This window comes from Natator depressus, chromosome 3 (genome assembly GCF_965152275.1).
Source record: "Natator depressus isolate rNatDep1 chromosome 3, rNatDep2.hap1, whole genome shotgun sequence".
In the NCBI taxonomy this organism is placed as follows: Eukaryota; Metazoa; Chordata; order Testudines; family Cheloniidae; genus Natator; species Natator depressus.
Genome location: NC_134236.1, coordinates 134703680 through 134721711, shown reverse-complemented (window position 1 = coordinate 134721711; position 18032 = coordinate 134703680). Strand labels below are relative to the sequence as shown.

The 18032-nt window shown below is 38.4% G+C and overlaps 1 protein-coding gene across 1 annotated transcript in view; it reads left to right on the top strand.

The window, feature by feature from the left end:
- NID1 (nidogen 1) overlaps positions 1-18032 on the top strand; it is an 80766-nt gene that overhangs the window by 40095 nt on the left and 22639 nt on the right. The window contains exons 11-12 of the mRNA XM_074948887.1: positions 575-718; positions 1591-1713. Coding sequence (XP_074804988.1) covers positions 575-718; positions 1591-1713 — 267 coding nt within the window. The remainder of the gene's footprint in view (positions 1-574; positions 719-1590; positions 1714-18032) is intronic.

Here is an 18032-nt window from a genome sequence, read left to right as displayed (position 1 = left end):
ATAGCAGACACAGCTGTAAGTAGATTGTGTGATAGCTGCTGCAATTAGCCAAAACGTCTCCTCATTAATCTACAAATGTATTTGGCTCCTACTGAGTCACAGGTCCCATCTGTTGCCAAGTGACAACAATCCTGGGTTAGTTTAGTGGGATACTGAATTATTCCCAGTGCGTTCGACGGATAGTTCAGCCAACATGTTGATAGGCCTGTACAAGGTTATTTTCCTGACATTTTGTCATCCACTCCTTGATTAATTATAAAAAGGAAAAATCTTTTGGATGCTAGGATTTGTGTATGTGGTGACTTCTCTGTTGCATAGTACAGTACATTTTTGGCCCAAACCTGCAAGGTGCTGAGTCGGATGAAGCCCTTCATTTGTAAAATGGCCTTGTCCTGCAAGGTACATAGTGTAAGTAAGTACAGACAGATAAATAAAACAAAGGTTCCTTTGTAATTTATACCTTTGAAAAATTGCTTTTCTTTCTCTGAAATGTATCTCTAGCTGCAGATTAAGTAGAGGGAAATTTAAATGTGTAAAATCTCATTTTTAATTTTGTGTTTATCTAAACTTACAGCTGTCGAACATGTTATAAACCATTGTGTGATGGGCACACACAATTGTGATATTCGTCAGCGTGCCCAATGTGTGTATGTTGGTGGCTCTTCTTACATCTGCACATGTCTAGATGGCTTCTCTGGAGATGGACGCTCCTGTGTGGGTGCGTAACGCCATTTATTTATTTAGTACCGTTTTGCTGATTATTATATATGCTAGTGAGCCAGTTGATACCTGCCTTGGTTTGATTTTTAAATCACTTATTTCCAATTTTCAAATAGAAAGTGTCTTGGTTGATAAGTCTCCTGACAGACATAAAATTCAACCCTTATATTTCCCCCCTCATTTGTAACCCAGGACTCATTACAGATGTGGTTGATAAGTAGCCTGGCTCTGAAGGGAGAGTTGCAATAATCTTAAACAGCTGTTAGTTTATGGTCACCTAAACAAAACAGGTCAGATCCTCAGTTGGTGTAAATCAGTGTAGAGCAATGTCCGTTTATATCGGTTGAGGATGTGTCCCACCGTGCCTGGCACACTGAATTTGTAATAGTAACATGCTTTTTTTCGCATTGCTTGGACTATAGTGCAGTGGTGGCTTCCCATAATTGTATGCACTGGAACCTTTGCCAGCCAAATCCTAACCATTTTATAGGGCCCACCAATCTATAAATCTGTTGCTTCAGAAATCCAGAATATTTTTAATAATGTGGGTAGGTAGCTGTGTTAGTAAACTGTCAACAATGCTTTTTTTAGAATTTTCTGTATAAATTTTGCATGCTTTACCTCTAGAAATCAAATCCTAACCTAGATATGGGGTAAAACTTTCAAAAGCAACAAAGTGGCATAGGAGCTGAAGTTCCATTGAAAATCAGTGGAATGTAGGCTCCTAGGTGTTAGCCACTGTTAAAAATGAGACTTCTGCTCCTAAGCCACTTTGGCACCTTAAAAAAATCCAAACCAAACAACTTAACTGTGATCTGTAAACTATTGTATATCATGAGAAATTATCTTGCCTGATCTTCTGTTTTACAGATGTAGATGAATGTCAACAGAACCGCTGTCATCCAGATGCTTTCTGCTACAACACTCCTGGGTCCTTCAGTTGCCAGTGTAAGGCAGGTTATCGTGGGGATGGTTTCCAGTGTGTGTTAGGAGGTAAAGTTTTACAGTTCTTCAATTTGGGACCAGAAATAAAGCTCGGGAATCAGAGGACAAACGTTTAACCTATTTCGTCGCTAGAACAAACTCTCCTGTTTCTAGGGTCTTCATCTTTATTACCATTTCCCCCCTTTAAGCGTCACCAACTTGGCAAATATAGCTATCAATCTGTCTTGTGAAAAAAAAATATTAGTAGCCTTATCGTTTTAATGTAATATTTCAGTGATCAGTGGCTAGTGTCCAAGCATTCTGAGACTCCCAAGTGTATTTAGGGCCTGATTTTCTAAAGGTCAAATAACTCGGGCTGTATGTAGTGGGTGGATACCACAATTGTGTATACACAAGGCCAATTAGGCATTGAACTGGCTATTTGCTCATACAATCCTAGCAATGGGGTTCAAATTCAGCATGCCATTGCATTCACACTTTCGTGTGCCATCTCTGTCTCCTGAGGTGTTGAAAATCAAGCCCTACTGTTAATATGATTCAGTAGTGTCTTCATTTTTTCAAAGGAGTCCGCCTCCATATTTATCTGGGTCCCACATCACCCCCTCATTGATTGCACACTAAAAATTATGACCTTTCAAATAGATCTTAAAGGCTCGTGGTGTCTGGTCTCTCATCCCTGTTTTCACTTGATTTAAAGTAGATATCTGTGGGGGTATTCATTGTAATATCTTTCAACTGATGCAGTGTGTTGATGGAGGGGAAGGAGGAACACATGTTCACTCCTTCTGCAGTAAACAGGGCAAGATGTAAGTGATTCTAGTCCCTGTTTAGGGAAGTCAGTGTTTTGACATAATGATGGGTATAACCTGTTCTGAAAAGGGATCTGTCTGTCTGAACAAAACAAACCTACTCATTTTTTGGTTAGGGTAATAGCTCTCTATCCAATCCATTTTTCTTTACAGATGTTTCAGCTACTAGAATTATTCCTGCCCTTATGAGGAGTTTATGTGTAATTTGCAATACTTGTTTTCTTTCACATATGTCAAAATTAATACAGCTAATGAGGAAAAAATAATTATTCTTGCCCAATGCCCTATGGGTATTAACAACTTTTATTCGGATGGGACAAGCTATCCAGTACGTATATTAACATGTTTCACTGTTACTGCGTGGTTCTTAGGTTGCATAAGCAGAGGAAACAGGCATGTTGGTTTCAGATTTGTTACTGTAACTGCTATCGCATTACTTCTATGAATAATTTGTCACATTTCATTTAAATTACATTACAAACCTTTCCAGACATTTTACAGTAAAAATGCTGCATATGGAGAGCAGTTACTAGAAAAAGGCAGTTCCGATAAAATAAGAACTGACCCAAACATGAACCCAAAATTTGGCCAAACTTTTCTCAAGATTTGAAATGGTAGACAACCTTTTTTCCCTTGCCTGTTTCTTCACATTCCAAACCGAAGTGTTGAAATAACTATGAGAACCATTCTTCCTATTCTTGGGTCTAGAACTTGAGATTGTGTAAATCAATGTAGCTCCACTGGCTTCATTTAGGCTACACCAATTTATACTACTGGACAATCTGGCCCAAAATGTTCACCTTGACAGACTCAGTAGTTTCAGATGAACATACTTGGGTAGTTAATCAAATCTCTAAGCCATTTGAAGCTTGCCTCTTATTAGTAATTCTTCTGAAACGTTTTTGGAAGTATGGTTGTTTCTAGTTATACATTTCTGTAGTACAGCACAAAACAAAGTGTCAAAATATTTATGCAGTTGACAGAATATGCTTTTTTAAAGCCCTCAACTTTTCAAAGCTTGCCTAAATGTATACTTACAAGACATACTATATTATGGCTGAAGCTTAATTTTTAGGGGGTCTTCCCCCTATATTTCCTAGTTGCCCTAAAAGTCAAACCTTTAGAACTGAGTGCTTAATGTCTCATCACTAAGGCAAAAGAAGCATTTGCAGCACACTAGTAAAAAGCCGTTATGTGGTGGTGGTGTATTATGTTTGCGGATCATATTTATCTAACTCTTCCTTAACAGCACATGTGGTGTGTCAAATCATCCAATATTTGTAGACTTTTCTGTACTAACTAGACTCACTGGAGAAGATTGAAGCCAGATTTGCAGCATTAATTCTGAAGCTCTAGCTTTTGTCGCCTTTTAAGACAATGTTTCATTATTCTTTTAACTTAGTTTTCATGCATGAATACCTATGTATATTGATGGAAAGTTATATAGTGTTTCTCGCCTCATTAAATATTTCTCAAACTAACCTGAAAATGAGAAGCGAGTTTTTGCCAGAGAAGGAACTTGTAGGTAATTTGAAACCAAACTGAATTTTTAAGATTCTAAATATTTCCATAAATCAGAGATGTAGAAATATTGCTTTGACATCTGTTGCATCCCCTTTGTTACAGCAGAACTAATGGTTTAGTATATTGAAGCTGACAAATTAATGTTATGCAGAAAGCCTACTTTTAAAAATATGTTGAATTTCTTCTGAATGTATAAAATGGCATGTATTTTCACTGTTCAAAACATAGTATTTACTGCATAAAACAAATGTCTACTAAACCTTTCAGTTTAAATCTACTATGGTTAATACAAAGTGACTTTTAGAGTATAGTAGTAGCTTCATAATATTTTTACAACTATGTAGGATGACTTCTACAATATTTCTTTATGGAATTTGCTAGATGCTTTTAAAAATCTGGGCCCAAGGGCCTAGTGCTCCAGCTGCACCTTAAATCTGCTGAGTTTAATACCCTATTTGTTTGGCTGGTCACCATGATTTTTCTGAGTCCTGTACCTTACTTGACCTTCCACTTTCAAGGTAAAATATCTTGCTGTATATGGATCTATCCTAAAACAGCGTTAGTGGTAATATAATAGCTGGTAGGGTTTTTAGTATCCAGTGTTTTTAGGGCTAAGAATCTACTAGGGTTCATTAAACTTTCTGTGTGTCTGGGTTTTTTTTCCTTATGATTTCTGCTGTGAATTAGGAACATATCTAAACCACCAGCATCAAATTAGTTCAGTGCATAAAGTTTGATTACAAAAACTGCTTGGTAGGTAAGGAGCTTATCCTTTGCTAGTGAATTAAGTCTGATTGGAATACAGTAGAACTCAATTACTTCGCACTTCACTAAGCTGCAACATTGGTAATTCTCACAAAAAACCTTGTGGTTACTCCACTCTTCAACAGAGGGGTAATAGCAGATGCTTTAGAGAGGCCTCTTGCCCATATGCTCAGGGTTTAGCTGATCGCCATATTTGGGGTTGGGAAGGAATTTTTCTCCAGGGCAGATTGGAAGAGGCCCTGGAGGTTTTTCGCCTTCCTCTGTAGCATGGGGCACGGGTCACTTGCTGGAGGATTCTCTGCTCCTTGAAGTCTTTAAACCACGATTTGAGGACTTCAATAGCTCAGACATAGGCGAGAGGTTTTTCGCAGGAGTGGGTGGGTGAAATTCTGTGGCCTGCGTTGTGCAGGAGGTCAGACTAGATGATCATAATGGTCCCTTCTGACCTTAGTATCTATGAATCCGTGAATCTATATTGCTAAAACTTAATTAGTTTTACAAATATACTTTGATATGTTTAATAGTTATGAAGTTTTATCAGTAATTAAAACCAAAATATACTTGTCAAAAGTAGTTCAAGTACATTTTCTAATTTATTTTTTTAACTGTGCTTTGTTCACTTTATTGGCTGACTTTTAATATGTGGTACTCCACAGTGGATCTCCCAGTCAGAGTATTTTAGTGAGGATCTACTGTATTCAAATTTACAATCTATCCAGGCTTTTCCCCTCCTACTTCTTCCATACCAAGGTGAGATCTCATTGACCTAAACTAATTCACTAATACCTCTCCAGGTAGCTATCAGCTTGGAGATTTTCATTCAACTAATTGCTCGGTCCTTGCTACCTATAGTCTTTTCAGCAGCTTATACAACTGGCTGCTTATGATTTTTTTTTATCACAAAAAAGTGAGTCTAGGTACTGCGGAAATGGGCCTCTTGAAACAATTAGACTGACAAGCCCAGATGGGCCCAAGCCACAGAGTTTGGACTTAGAGCTGAACTTTACTAATAAGCCTCAAGATTTCAGTTTTAAGAATGGTAGAGTCAGAAATAAGCATCTGCTGAGTCTAATAGACAAAATGCTGCTTTATGCAGCCTTTATTCTCATTGATATAAAATTAATCTTAAACACTGGGTTCCATACAATGAGTAACAATCTGTTTTATGCATTTTCTTTTTCTTTTTTTTTTAACCAGTACATGGTAAATCCTCTCTCAGAAGTAGCTGTTGGAAATTTCACATTCATTCCAAACTTAGCCACCTCGTTAATGAAAGAGTTGATGTGAGCAGTGACATTCCAGCAGCTACTAAGAATGTCTGAACTTCATTATTTCCTCACGCTTCATTTTTTCAGTTCAAAAAGAAACCGATGCCTGAGCCCTCCAACCCCTGCAAACCCCAGAGGCTATGTTTACTAAACAGAAGGGAAAAAAAAGATTCTTGGGTTGGGACCTATGGCCACTAAATACTACTCACACAAGTACTGTTAGTGTGTATAATCTTTCATATGAGAAATGCATTGACAACATAAGTCTATTTACTGTTTGTAGTATATCACTACAAATGCAGGATGACAAAAGCAAAAGTAAACTGATAAATAAGGGTGAGTTTTTAATGTTGACATTTTTAACCTGCTCTTTGAGACTGTTCAGGACTAGCAATTGAAAATCCTAGTGTAGTTTCTTGTGGTACCCAGAATGGTCCAAACAAGAAACTTAAAGTAACTATGAGATTACATAATGACTCTGGGCACAGTATGAAAACATTTGCTGTAGCTTCCATTTGTGAATGAAAATGGTAGATCAGATCAGTTGGTAGATCAGAAGTTGAAAATATTTTAATGGCTTATAAAACTGAATATCTGAATTTGGCATGATTACAAAACCAGTGCATAATCAGTTTTGGTGGGTGGCGAAGGGGAGGAAGATGTCCCATACAACTTGAAATAAATTGAAAATGACAGGGATGCTGAAAGTGTGATGGAACAAAAATTAAACCGCTGTTGCTGTAGGAAGGACATCCTTATACATTCATAGACTTCAAGGCCAGAAGACATCGCTAAGACCATGTGGTCTGACTTTCTTCATAATACCAGCCACCTCACCCAATAATTTCTGCATCACCCAGTGGTATTTGCATCAAGACCATAACTGCTGTTTGATCTATAGCATATCTTTTCGACAGACATTCTGTCTTGATTTACAAGACTTCAAGTGATGGAGACTCCACCACGTCCCTGGGTAAGATGTTCCACTGGTTAAGTACTCTCACTGTTAAGAATACATGCTTTAGTTCTAGTCTGAATTTGTCTAGCTTCAGCTCCCTAACATTGGATCTCATTATGCTATTTTTGCTTGATTAAAGAGGCATCTAACAACAGAAATCTCTTTCCCCATGTAGGTTCTGGTAGACTACGGTTAAATCACCTCTTAAGCTTCTCTTGGATAAACTAAATAGATTGAACATCTTAGGTATCTCTCTGTAAGAGATGTTTTTCAAACCTTAAATTATTCTTGTAGCTCTTTTCTGAGCCTTTTTCCAATTTTTCAACATCCCTTTTGAAGTGTGGACACTAAAATGGGTCAGAGTATTCCAGTACCGTCTCACTAGTGTCATGTACGAAGGTAATATTACCTCCACACTCCATGACATTCCCCTAGTTATACATAAAAGGATCCTATTTACCCTTCTAGCTGCAGCATCACATTGGGAGCTCATGTGCAGTTACTTGTCTACTGTGATTTTTCAGTCCTTTGCAGAGTCACTGTGCTCCAGGATACAGACCCTGTAACAGGGTGACCATTTACCGAGCTCCCCTTCCTGGACTGGGTTCTCTTTACAGATACCCTACCCCTTTTAGCCCCCTCTTACAGGCTCCTTAAGAACTATGCCCAGGATTTCACATGAATAACAGCACTCGCTGCCTGGGTTTTATATCTAAAACAATTCATTTCTCTATTAACACCACCCCTGCCTGGGGTCAGTTTAATAACAGAAATAGGTCCTAACAGTCCTCAGGGTCCCAAAATAAAGTCCATCATCACACAACAGTCCATACTCAACTCTCGTGTCTAGGTGTTTCTCTTACAGCTGGAGCTCATCTTCCATCCCAGTCTGTTCTCACCGTTCTTCCTAGCTGGATCTCAGCCTTCTGACATGGCCTCTAGGCCCAAACCCCATCCAGGTTTCCTCACAGCCTCCTCTTCCCTGGGCTTCTCTTAAGATCACAGCTCCCTTGGTCTCAGGGTCTTCCCTGCAAGAGCTGTTCACGTTCTGCAATCTCCAGAGCGTCCCCACTTCATTCTTTTTCTGGTTGTTTTCCATGGTGAAGCAAACTTGATTGGATAGTTATAGCCGCCACCAGCTCCTAAATACCTCATGGTTTATGTTCTCCCATTCTGCCCTGTATCTTTCAGGTAATGTTCATTGTAACAAAGCCTTTCTAATACTACCCTTTTCCCTGATATTTTTACTACAAAATATAATAACTTTTGTTAGCTTAAGCCATTGAAATTCCTCAAACTTTTCCTTTTCTTTATCAAAACCCTTATATACCCATAAAAGGTGATCAGCTGTTTCTTCTACCTTACATCACATACATAGTCCATCTTTGTGTTTGTTTATTCAGAAAAGATTTTAGTTTAAACCACAGTGGCCAGTTAGTACTCTACACAAAATCACTTCATTTTTCCTATCCGGGCTCTGTATTTCATTATCCTCTACTCAAAAGCACAATTCAGAAAATCATCTTCCTCTTCTTTCATTGATCCAAATTTTTTGCCACTTCTCTCTTTAAATCATTCTGTATGAGGTGTCATGCTGTCTGCAGGGGGCTCACAAGCGTGAGTGCCAACTTTGGGGCAGACTGTCCAGGAACCGGGCACAAATTCCAAATTGTTTGTGTTCTATAATTAGATTTTACCAACCAAATAACAAATGTGAACTCCTAAAGCACTCTGACAGCCTTAACATGGAGTCACACACAGTCCCATTTGGCGCCCCAATCTATCTTGTCACCCCAGGCAAGCGTGCCTCTGTGATAAATGGTCGCTTTACACCAAAAATCACAGCAATATTCAGGTTACTCCTACTCCCAAAGGACCAGTCACTCACCCCAGGTCATTTTGCGCTTTAGGTCTCAAACAAAAGACAATGCTTCTAGCCATGCATATAAATAACTAACTAAAGGGTTATTAACTAGGGAGAAGAAATGAGTTCTTTACAAGGTTAAAGCAGGTAAGCATACATGCACAAAGATACAGTCTTAAGTTCAAAATGTTATAGCAGCTTCTATAATAAGCAAGCTTTTATGTCTTTTGGGGCTAACCCAAGCCAAGCTGCTTGGGGATCTCTTGCTTATGTTTAGATATCTCTGCCCATCAGAGTCCAGACAGCATACAGAGACTCTTCGTAGTTCCTTCTGGTGAGAGATTTTTATCCCCATTTCCCTAGAGCCAAAGCTGATGGGAGAACTCTTCGTGGGTGGATGTGGGGGAGCAATCGACAAAGTCTTTGTTCCACAATGGCTCATTTGGATTCAGCAGTCCTTCCTGATTGGCAGGAGGTAACACCTTCTGTAGGAATCTAGCATTTTGCATTAGATGGTGGTTTTTTCCTGTTTGGTGAGTTAGAGTTTCAGAACAAATATTTTACAGTTATAGCGCAAACACTTAAGTATTACCTTTATAGCATGGGACATATTGTAAGTATTATATGCAGCGCCCTACAAGCATTCCATAAATTCTAAACACTACACACATTCTTATAACTCTCTAATATCTATTTTAACTATACTGACCCACAGGTAAGGCAGGCTGGTTTCCAACTATGCATTTGTGAGCGTTCAGTGAGGCCAATTCCTGTTTACTCAGGGGTATTTCTCGGTCAATCCTTCCATTTCTTACAGTGCTTTTAGCAACTTTGTCTGCCATTTTGTTTCCTGTTATCTTCATATGTGTTGGCATCCAGGCTAATGCTATATGTATTCCTATCTATCCTAACTCTTTTGTTAGAAATATAACTTCATGGATTAAATCACTTCTACATGTGGAGATCCCTTTTATTAGTGCCACAAGGCCTGATATTGAACCCAAAAACATGATCCCTGCTGCTGAACGTCCATCCCAGATCCAGTGTAACACACTAGCATTATTGGCTAGTTTGGCCGTCACAACAGCTACAAAATCGGATATTCTTTTAGATGTACTAATTCCTAACTTTGGTGTACGATGTGCTGTCCCTACTTTTCCTGGTCTGTTTTTTTTTTCTTTTTTGGATCTATCTGTGTATATTTGACAAAAAACAACTCCACTTTTCATCTATATACTGGGTACACTTCATTTTTTTTTATATCTATTATCTCCTTTTTACCCTTAGATTTATAAAATAAATCTAAATCCACATTTGGACATGTTCCATCCATAACGAATGTTTCCATGACGAAAAGTTTTGACTTTGTTTAGCTTTTCCTTGTCTTTCAACTTCTGCGTCCACATATGAACTCAAATGGCATGTGGAGTTCTAACCATTGTGTGCTAAAGGTCACGTATTGAATTCCCAACAGTCCCCACCCATTTGTTTTGGTAGTTTCATCATTGCAATTCCCATTAACTTTGTTAGTTCCATTGTAAACAGATTATTAAAAATCTTTTTAACCCTGAATTCTTATTGATTATTACAATTATAAAATTACTTATTGGAGTGCAACATGCACTTGTCATATATAACACATTCTTTATTTAGGCAGCTACTTAGAGTTAATTACGGAGATGGAAATTAGTGAAATAAATTTTTTTTGAACTTTAGTTAACATATACAAATATAATTGAAATTCTAGAAAAATCAGTGACATAAGTAGGGTTATCAGACAGCAAATGTGAAAAATCAGGACGGGGTGGGGGGTAATAGGCGTCTATCTAAGACAAAGCCCCAAATATAGGGACTGTCCCTATAAAATCAGGACAGCTGGTCACTGTAGACATAAGTATAAGAATAAGTATAGTAAAATGCAAAACCAAAAACAACAAGGAGTACTAGTGGCACCTTAGAGACTAACAAATGTATTTGGGCAGATGCTTTTGTGGGCTAAAACCCAGTTTATCAGATGTATGGAGTGGAAAATGCAGTAGGAAGATATATATAACAGTACATGAAAAGATGGGAGTTGCCTTACCAAGTCGGAGGTCGAGAAAATTCAATTGACGTGGGCTATTATCAACAGGACGAAAAATCACTTTTGTAGTGGTAATCAGGGTGGCTCATTTCAAACAGTTGACAAGAAGGTGTGAGTAACAGTAGGGGGAAATTAGTTTTTAGTTCTTGTAGTGACTCATTCACTCCCAGTCTTTATTCAGGCCTAATCTGATGGTGTCCAGTTTGCAAATTAATTCCAGTTCTGCAGTTTCTCATTGGAGTCTGTTTTTGAAGGTTTTTTTTGTTGAAGAATTGCCACTTTTAAGTCTATTGTTAAGTGTCCAGGGAGGTGGAAGTGTTCCCCGACTGGTTTTTGAATGTTATAATTCTTGATGTCTGATTTGTGTCCATTTATTCTTTTGTGTAGAATAAATATAGTGTAGTATAGTAAAATGGTTTCCTGTGTTCATATTTACAATCCTACAGTGTCCATACTTTCAACTTTATAGAAACTGTTAGAAACAAAGATGGAATGAAACATAAGTGGAGCACATCAGGAGACAGGTCCCAAATCAGGCAGCATGCTATTCTGGAACTTGCTACACCCAAGAGTTTAGGTCACAGGCTTTTATAAAAGAACTTACTTGATACACTTTTATAATACAGGAATGTGTTATACATACAATCAGTTGATTTATTTGCTTATCATTTGAGGTTCAGACTGCCTGACTTTGTAGCCCAGATGAAGCTTTTTTTTCTCCTGCTGGAATGTAGACACCATGATGTCTTCTCCCCAACTTGTTAGCTTGATAGCTTTATGTATTTTATAAGTAAATGTGCCTTCAGTGTCTCTGCCAGACCAGGTTGATCAGCCAAGCAAATACACATTCTATTATCTAGGGCAGACTGGTGGGTTTATGAATTGCTTTAAGAACATAATTCTAGCACATATCCATAACTCTTGGTATATACCCGATACATACATCATGGAAGAATATTAGTGATCAGTGAGTTACTAGTTTTCCAATTATATATTACTTGACACCTCTTGTGTATATATCATGACTAGGGCCCTACCAAAATCACGGTCCATTTTGGTCAAGTTCACGGTCAGAGGATTTTAAAAATCGTAAATTTAATGATTTCAGCTATTTAAATATGAAATTTCATGGTGTTGTAATTGTAGGGGCCCTGACCCAAAAAGGAGCAGTGGGGGATCGCAAGGTTCCTGTAGGGGGGGTTGCAGGACTGCTACCCTTACTTCTGCACTGCTGCTGGCAGGGGCGCTGACTTCAGAGCTGGGCAGCTGGAGAGCGGTGGTTGTTAGCCGGGGGACCAGGTCTGAAGGCAGAGCCACCGCCATCAGCAGCGCAGAAGTAAGGATGGCAGCTCTGAAGGCAGCACAAAAGTAAGAGTGGCAATAGCACGACCCCCCCTAAAATAACCTTGCAACCCCCCTGCAACTCGCTTTTGGGTCAGGACCCCCAATTTGAGAAACCTTGATCTCCCCCATGAAATCTGTATACTATATGGTAAAAGCACACACAAAAACAGATTTCGACGGTGGGAGACCAGATTTCATGGTCCGTGATGCTTTTTTCATGGCTGTGAATTTGGTAGGGCCCTAAATATGACACCACTGTGTGAGGTGTAGTGAGTATGTCAGTCCCGATGTGTTGCTGCACAAATGGGCCTCTGTGTCACAATGTGGAACTGTGTCTTATCTATTGTATGAGCCTGATCCTGCAAGCTCTTACGAGCAAAAAGCTTCTTTGCAGGCAATGAGACTCCTCACATAAGGATTAACATGTGGTAGGGCTTGCAAAATCAAGCCTTGTGTCTAAAGCAATGGGTAAATGTATGACACTGTGTAGATGTTTAATAACCAATAGTGTAATTCTTTAGAATAATGGTGAACATTTTAAATGTTACATCTTATGTAGTGCCAGTGGCATGCCTGTCTTTTTACATATATGAAAGGAGACCAGGTCCAGGCCCCAAAGAGCTTACAATTAGGACTGTCACACGATTAAAAAAATTAATTGCACGATTAATCATACTGTTAAACAATAATAGAATACCATTTATTTAAATAGTTTTGGATATTTTCTACATTTTCAAATATATTGACTATAATTACAACACAGAATATAAAGTGTACAGTGCTCACTTTATATTTATTTTTATTACCAATATTGGCGCTGTAAAAAACATAAGTAATAGTATTTTTCAATTCCCCCATTACAAGTACTGTAGTGCAATCTCTTAATCATGAAAGTTGAACTTACAAATGTAGAATTATGTACAAAAAAACCCTGCATTCAGAAACAAAACAATGTAAAACTTTAGAGCCTGCAAGTCTACTCAGTCCTACTTCTTGTTCAGCCAATCGCTCAGACAAACAAGTTTGTTTACATTTTCAGGAGAAATGCTTCCTGCTTCCTGTTTACAATATCACCTGAAAGTGAGAACAGGCATTCGCATGGCACTGTTATAGCCGGCATTGCAAGATATTTATGTGCCAGAGGCACTAAAGAGTCATATGTCCCTTCATGTTCCAACCACCATTCCAGAGGACATGTATCCATGCTGATGACGGATTCTGCTCGATAACCATCCCAAGCAGTGCGGACCAATGCGTTTTAATTCTCATCATCTGAGTCAGATGCCACTAGCTGAAGGTTGATTTTCTTTTTTGATGGTTCGAGTTCTGTAGTTTCCTCATTGGAGTGTTGCTCTTTTAACACTTCTCAAAGCATGCTTTACACCTCTCAGATTTTGAAAGGCACTTCAGATTCTTAACCTCAGGTTGAGTGCTGTAGCTATCTTTAGAAGTCTCACATTGGTACCTTCTTTGCTTTTTATCAAATCTGCAGTGAAAGGTTCTTAAAATGAACAACACGGGCTCGGTCATCACCCAAGACTGCTATAACATGAAATATATGGCAGAATGCAGATAAAACAGAGTAGGAGACATACAATTCTCCCCCAAGGAGTTCAGTCACAAATTTAATTAATGCATTATTTTTTAATGAGCATCATCAGCATGGAAGCATGTCCTCTGGAATGGTGGTCAAAGCATGAAGGGGAATACGAGTGTTTAGCATATCTGGCACGTAAATACCTTGCAATGCCGGCTACAAAAGTGCCATGCAAATGCCTGTTCTAACTTTCAGGTGACATGGTAAATAAGAAGCAGGCAGCATTATCGCCCATACATATAAACAAACCTGTTTGTCTTAGCAATTGGCTGAACAAGAAGTAGGACTGAGTTGACTTGTAGACGCTGAAGTTTTACATTGTTTTGTTTTTGAGTGCAGTTATGGAACAAAAAAATTACAGTTGTAAGTTGCACTTTCACAATAAAGAGATTGCACTATGGTACTTGTATGAGGTGAACTGAAAAATACTGTTTCTTTTGTTTGCCATTTTTACAGTGCAAATAGTTGTAATAAAAAATAACAATATAAAGTGTAATCAAAAATAAACAATAAAAATTAACAATATAAAGTCTACTTTTATCCTGTATTGTAATTAAAATCAATATATTTGAAAACGTAGAAAAAATCCAAAAATATTTAATAAATTTCAATTGGAATTCTGTTGTTTAACAGTGCAATTAAAACTGCGATTAGTCATGATTAATTTTTTAATTGCAATTAATTTTTTTGAGTTAATCATGTGAGTTAACTGCGATTAATAGACAGCCCTACTTACAATTCAAACTAACAAAAGAGGGGAAAGAAATGCAGTGTAGCACTAGTGGCACCTTAGAGACTAACCAATTTATTTGAGCATAAGCAAAATGGGTGTTAACCTTTTGTCCCGTTCCCCCCCCCCCCCGCTCTCTTAATAGCTCATCTTAAGTGATCACTCTCCTTACAGTGTGTATGATAACACCCATTTTTTCATGTTCTGTGTGTATATAAATCTCCCCACTGTATTTTCCACTGCATGCATCCGATGAAGTGAGCAGTAGCTCACAAAAGCTTATGCTCAAATAAATTGGTTAGTCTCTAAGGTGCCACTAGTGGTCCTTTTCTTTTTGCGAATACAGACTAACACGGCTGCTACTCTGAAACCTGAGTGGTTATAGTTGATAGGATTTCATTTTTTTGTTGGCGGTGATGGTGCTGATGAACTTTTATGTGTATGTTGTAATATGAGCTAAAATAAGCATTATGAGTTGAAGCATGAGAATAAGGGTGAAAGACTATCCAAAACAAATGCTGAAAGACTATCCAAAATAAATGTGTGTGCTCAGTATAGAATGCAGATATGCTGATGATGATCTTATTTCTGTTCACAGATTTTAAATACAAATATTTATCTAAAGTAGGCTGTTTACAAGAATGAAAGAATAGATCTCAAGGTAACCTATAGACAGTTGGATGGAACTGAAAGCTTACCACAAATCCGTACATATAAGCATCTAGCACAAATGAGTAAGAGGATGATTTTCAAAGGCACAAAGGGCAGCTAAGCACCCAACTCTCATTGAAAAGCAGTGGGATTTGGTTGTTTAGCTGTCTTCTGTATCTTTATAAATATAGGCTAAGAATTTCAAAGTTTAAAAAAGCCCTGGGCTCCAGAGTCTGGAAACTAGATGTCTGATCCAACAAGCTCTTACTTATGTGATTAATCGCACTGACTTTATTGGGACTAATTGCATAAATAAATGTTTGCAAGATTGGTCCGTAGCATTGCAATAGCAAGTAAAGCATGTGTTTTTGTGTTTGTGTTGGGGAGACTTAACAAAACTGCAAGGTGAACTGCTGTGGTTATGAAAGGAGGTATCTTTACTATAGCTTCCTGTCTATGCGGTGATAGTGAAATTATTTTGCTTGAGATTCTCTTTTCCTATAAATATTTTCGTAAACTCTTATCTGTTGACTATGGCTTCAGTTCAGGAGAACACTGGGAATGTGTTTTGGAAACTTTCATTCTTAACATCTATATTATTCTTAACTAGCTATTGGAAAGGAATTGTCAAAATTAAGGCCTCAGTCCTTCAATTGGATCCACATGAGCAGAGCTTTGTGACTGTATAGAGTTTCAGAGTCTGCCCACATGGCTCTGATTGCAATATTGGCCTAAGACCCTAATCCTGCAAACAGTTATGTGTGTGCTTGCTTAAGTAAAGTTGAGCACATGTATAAATATTTGCAGGATTGAGACCTAAATTGGTAGTCATGAGTAACTTGCAATTTACTATTTTGCTGTGGATTTTGCCATCTCGTTTTTGGCATTCCTATAATCAGCGTGGAAAGTATCTATGTAACTAAGTTCATATACATATGTGAACTCCAAGATTCTTGTGACATTCTATTTAGCTGTAGTAAGACCGTGCTTTATGTAACAACCAGATTACAATTGGAGTGCATGCATTCCTTTCTATAATACGTAATAGCTAACTCCTTTTAAAAATGTATTCATTCTCTTGATTTAGAAATTTAAGTTGTTAATAAAATAACTGCTGGTTTAGTTTTGTTAGAAATTCAGTCGTGACTGAGGCTATTACACTATTTGATGATTAATTCTTGGGGCAGAGAGGAGCAAAGGCCAACCTCTGGGATTCATATTCATTTTTGGAGGAGGGAGGGGCTGATGCTTTCTCACAAAGATAATTTGGATGGATAATAGTTTCCTTTTAAAACCCTTGAACAGTAGAAAAACGTGGCTGGGCTCCCGCTGCTGTACACCCTCAGCTTTCACAGGAGAATGCTATACACAGAACGTAACAAGTCAATTACTGCATTCCCTACTTTTTTAGAGTGCATTGCTGGGAAGATAATCATTTCAAACACACACAAAATATTAGCTCTGTAGTGTTCCTTAAAAATGTGTGGTCTCCCTTGTCTCAATGTACTTCACCACCCACGTCAGAGCTGAGGCCAAATATTTCATTTGTTTAGAGACGCTGAACTGTTCTCAAGACATTTGCATTTCCCGATTTTAATTGCGTCCAGGTGTCTGAGACATGTCCCAAGCCTGTCCTTGCATAACTGGTTTAAATAAATTTTAAAAAAATCTAAGGTTTGTATCTGTGTGACTGTAAAACCATATGAATAAGCGGTGTCATCTGCAGAGCCTGCTCTACTCTGAGTGGCTTTGCAGGGGTGTACTGCTGATACTGGTCATTGTTCCCTACCAGGCTGTTGTGTGGTGTAAAACACAAACAAATAAATGAAAGTGGTGATGTTAAACCTTGTCATCAAACAGTTCAGAGTGGTTGTTGCTGGCTGGCTGGAGAATGGTTCTGCAGGCTGAGAAAGGAGGCAGGGGATGTGCAGTCACAACTGATCTCTATCTCTTCTCTCCCAAACGCTGCAGGGACCCCCAAGAGTAAGATAAAACTAATCCAGTCAGTTGTGTCTGGAGACATAAAAAGTCATTTGTCTGTACGTTTTGAGTTTGTTTATGCTGAAAGGCAAGTCGAAGGAAAAGTTAGTGTTCCGCTCATGCTACTATTCCCTGTTGCATGAGGTATATGATTACAGTATATTTTTCATAAACTGATTTTGTGATGTCTTAGGAAAACCTGTTCTTCAGGGGACTGTGTCCAACCCTCCTGAGCATATAGAATGGTTCCTTTGTGACCTCTTTATTAACAGATCTCCACAGGTGGTGGGGCTGCTGCATGTCATCAGTTTCTAGACTGGTGTATCTGTTCTGCTTGATATGCCCTTCTTTTCAACACATTTACTAGACAATAGAATCTAGTCCTATGATTCTCCCCCCCCCCCCCGACTTTGTTTGTGTTCCCCCCCTTTTGGACCAGACCACACTTCTCTTTGCAGATACCAGAGGGATGTCGCCCTACTTGTGACATAAAGCCATAAGGAGGCACTGCACTTTCTGGCTTCTGCAGAGAACTTTCAGAGTAACAGCCATGTTAGTCTGTATTCGCAAAAAGAAAAGGAGTACTTGTGGCACTTTAGAGACTAACCAATTTATCTGAGCACAAGCTTTCGCGAGCTACAGCTCACCTCATCGTATGCATCCGATGAGGTGAGCTGTAGCTTGCGAAAGCTTGTGCTCAAATAAATTGGTTAGTCTCTAAGGTGCCACAAGTACTCCTTTTCTTTTTGCAGAGAACTTGTAATTTCTGCTGCTTATCATGGACTTGCTCTTGT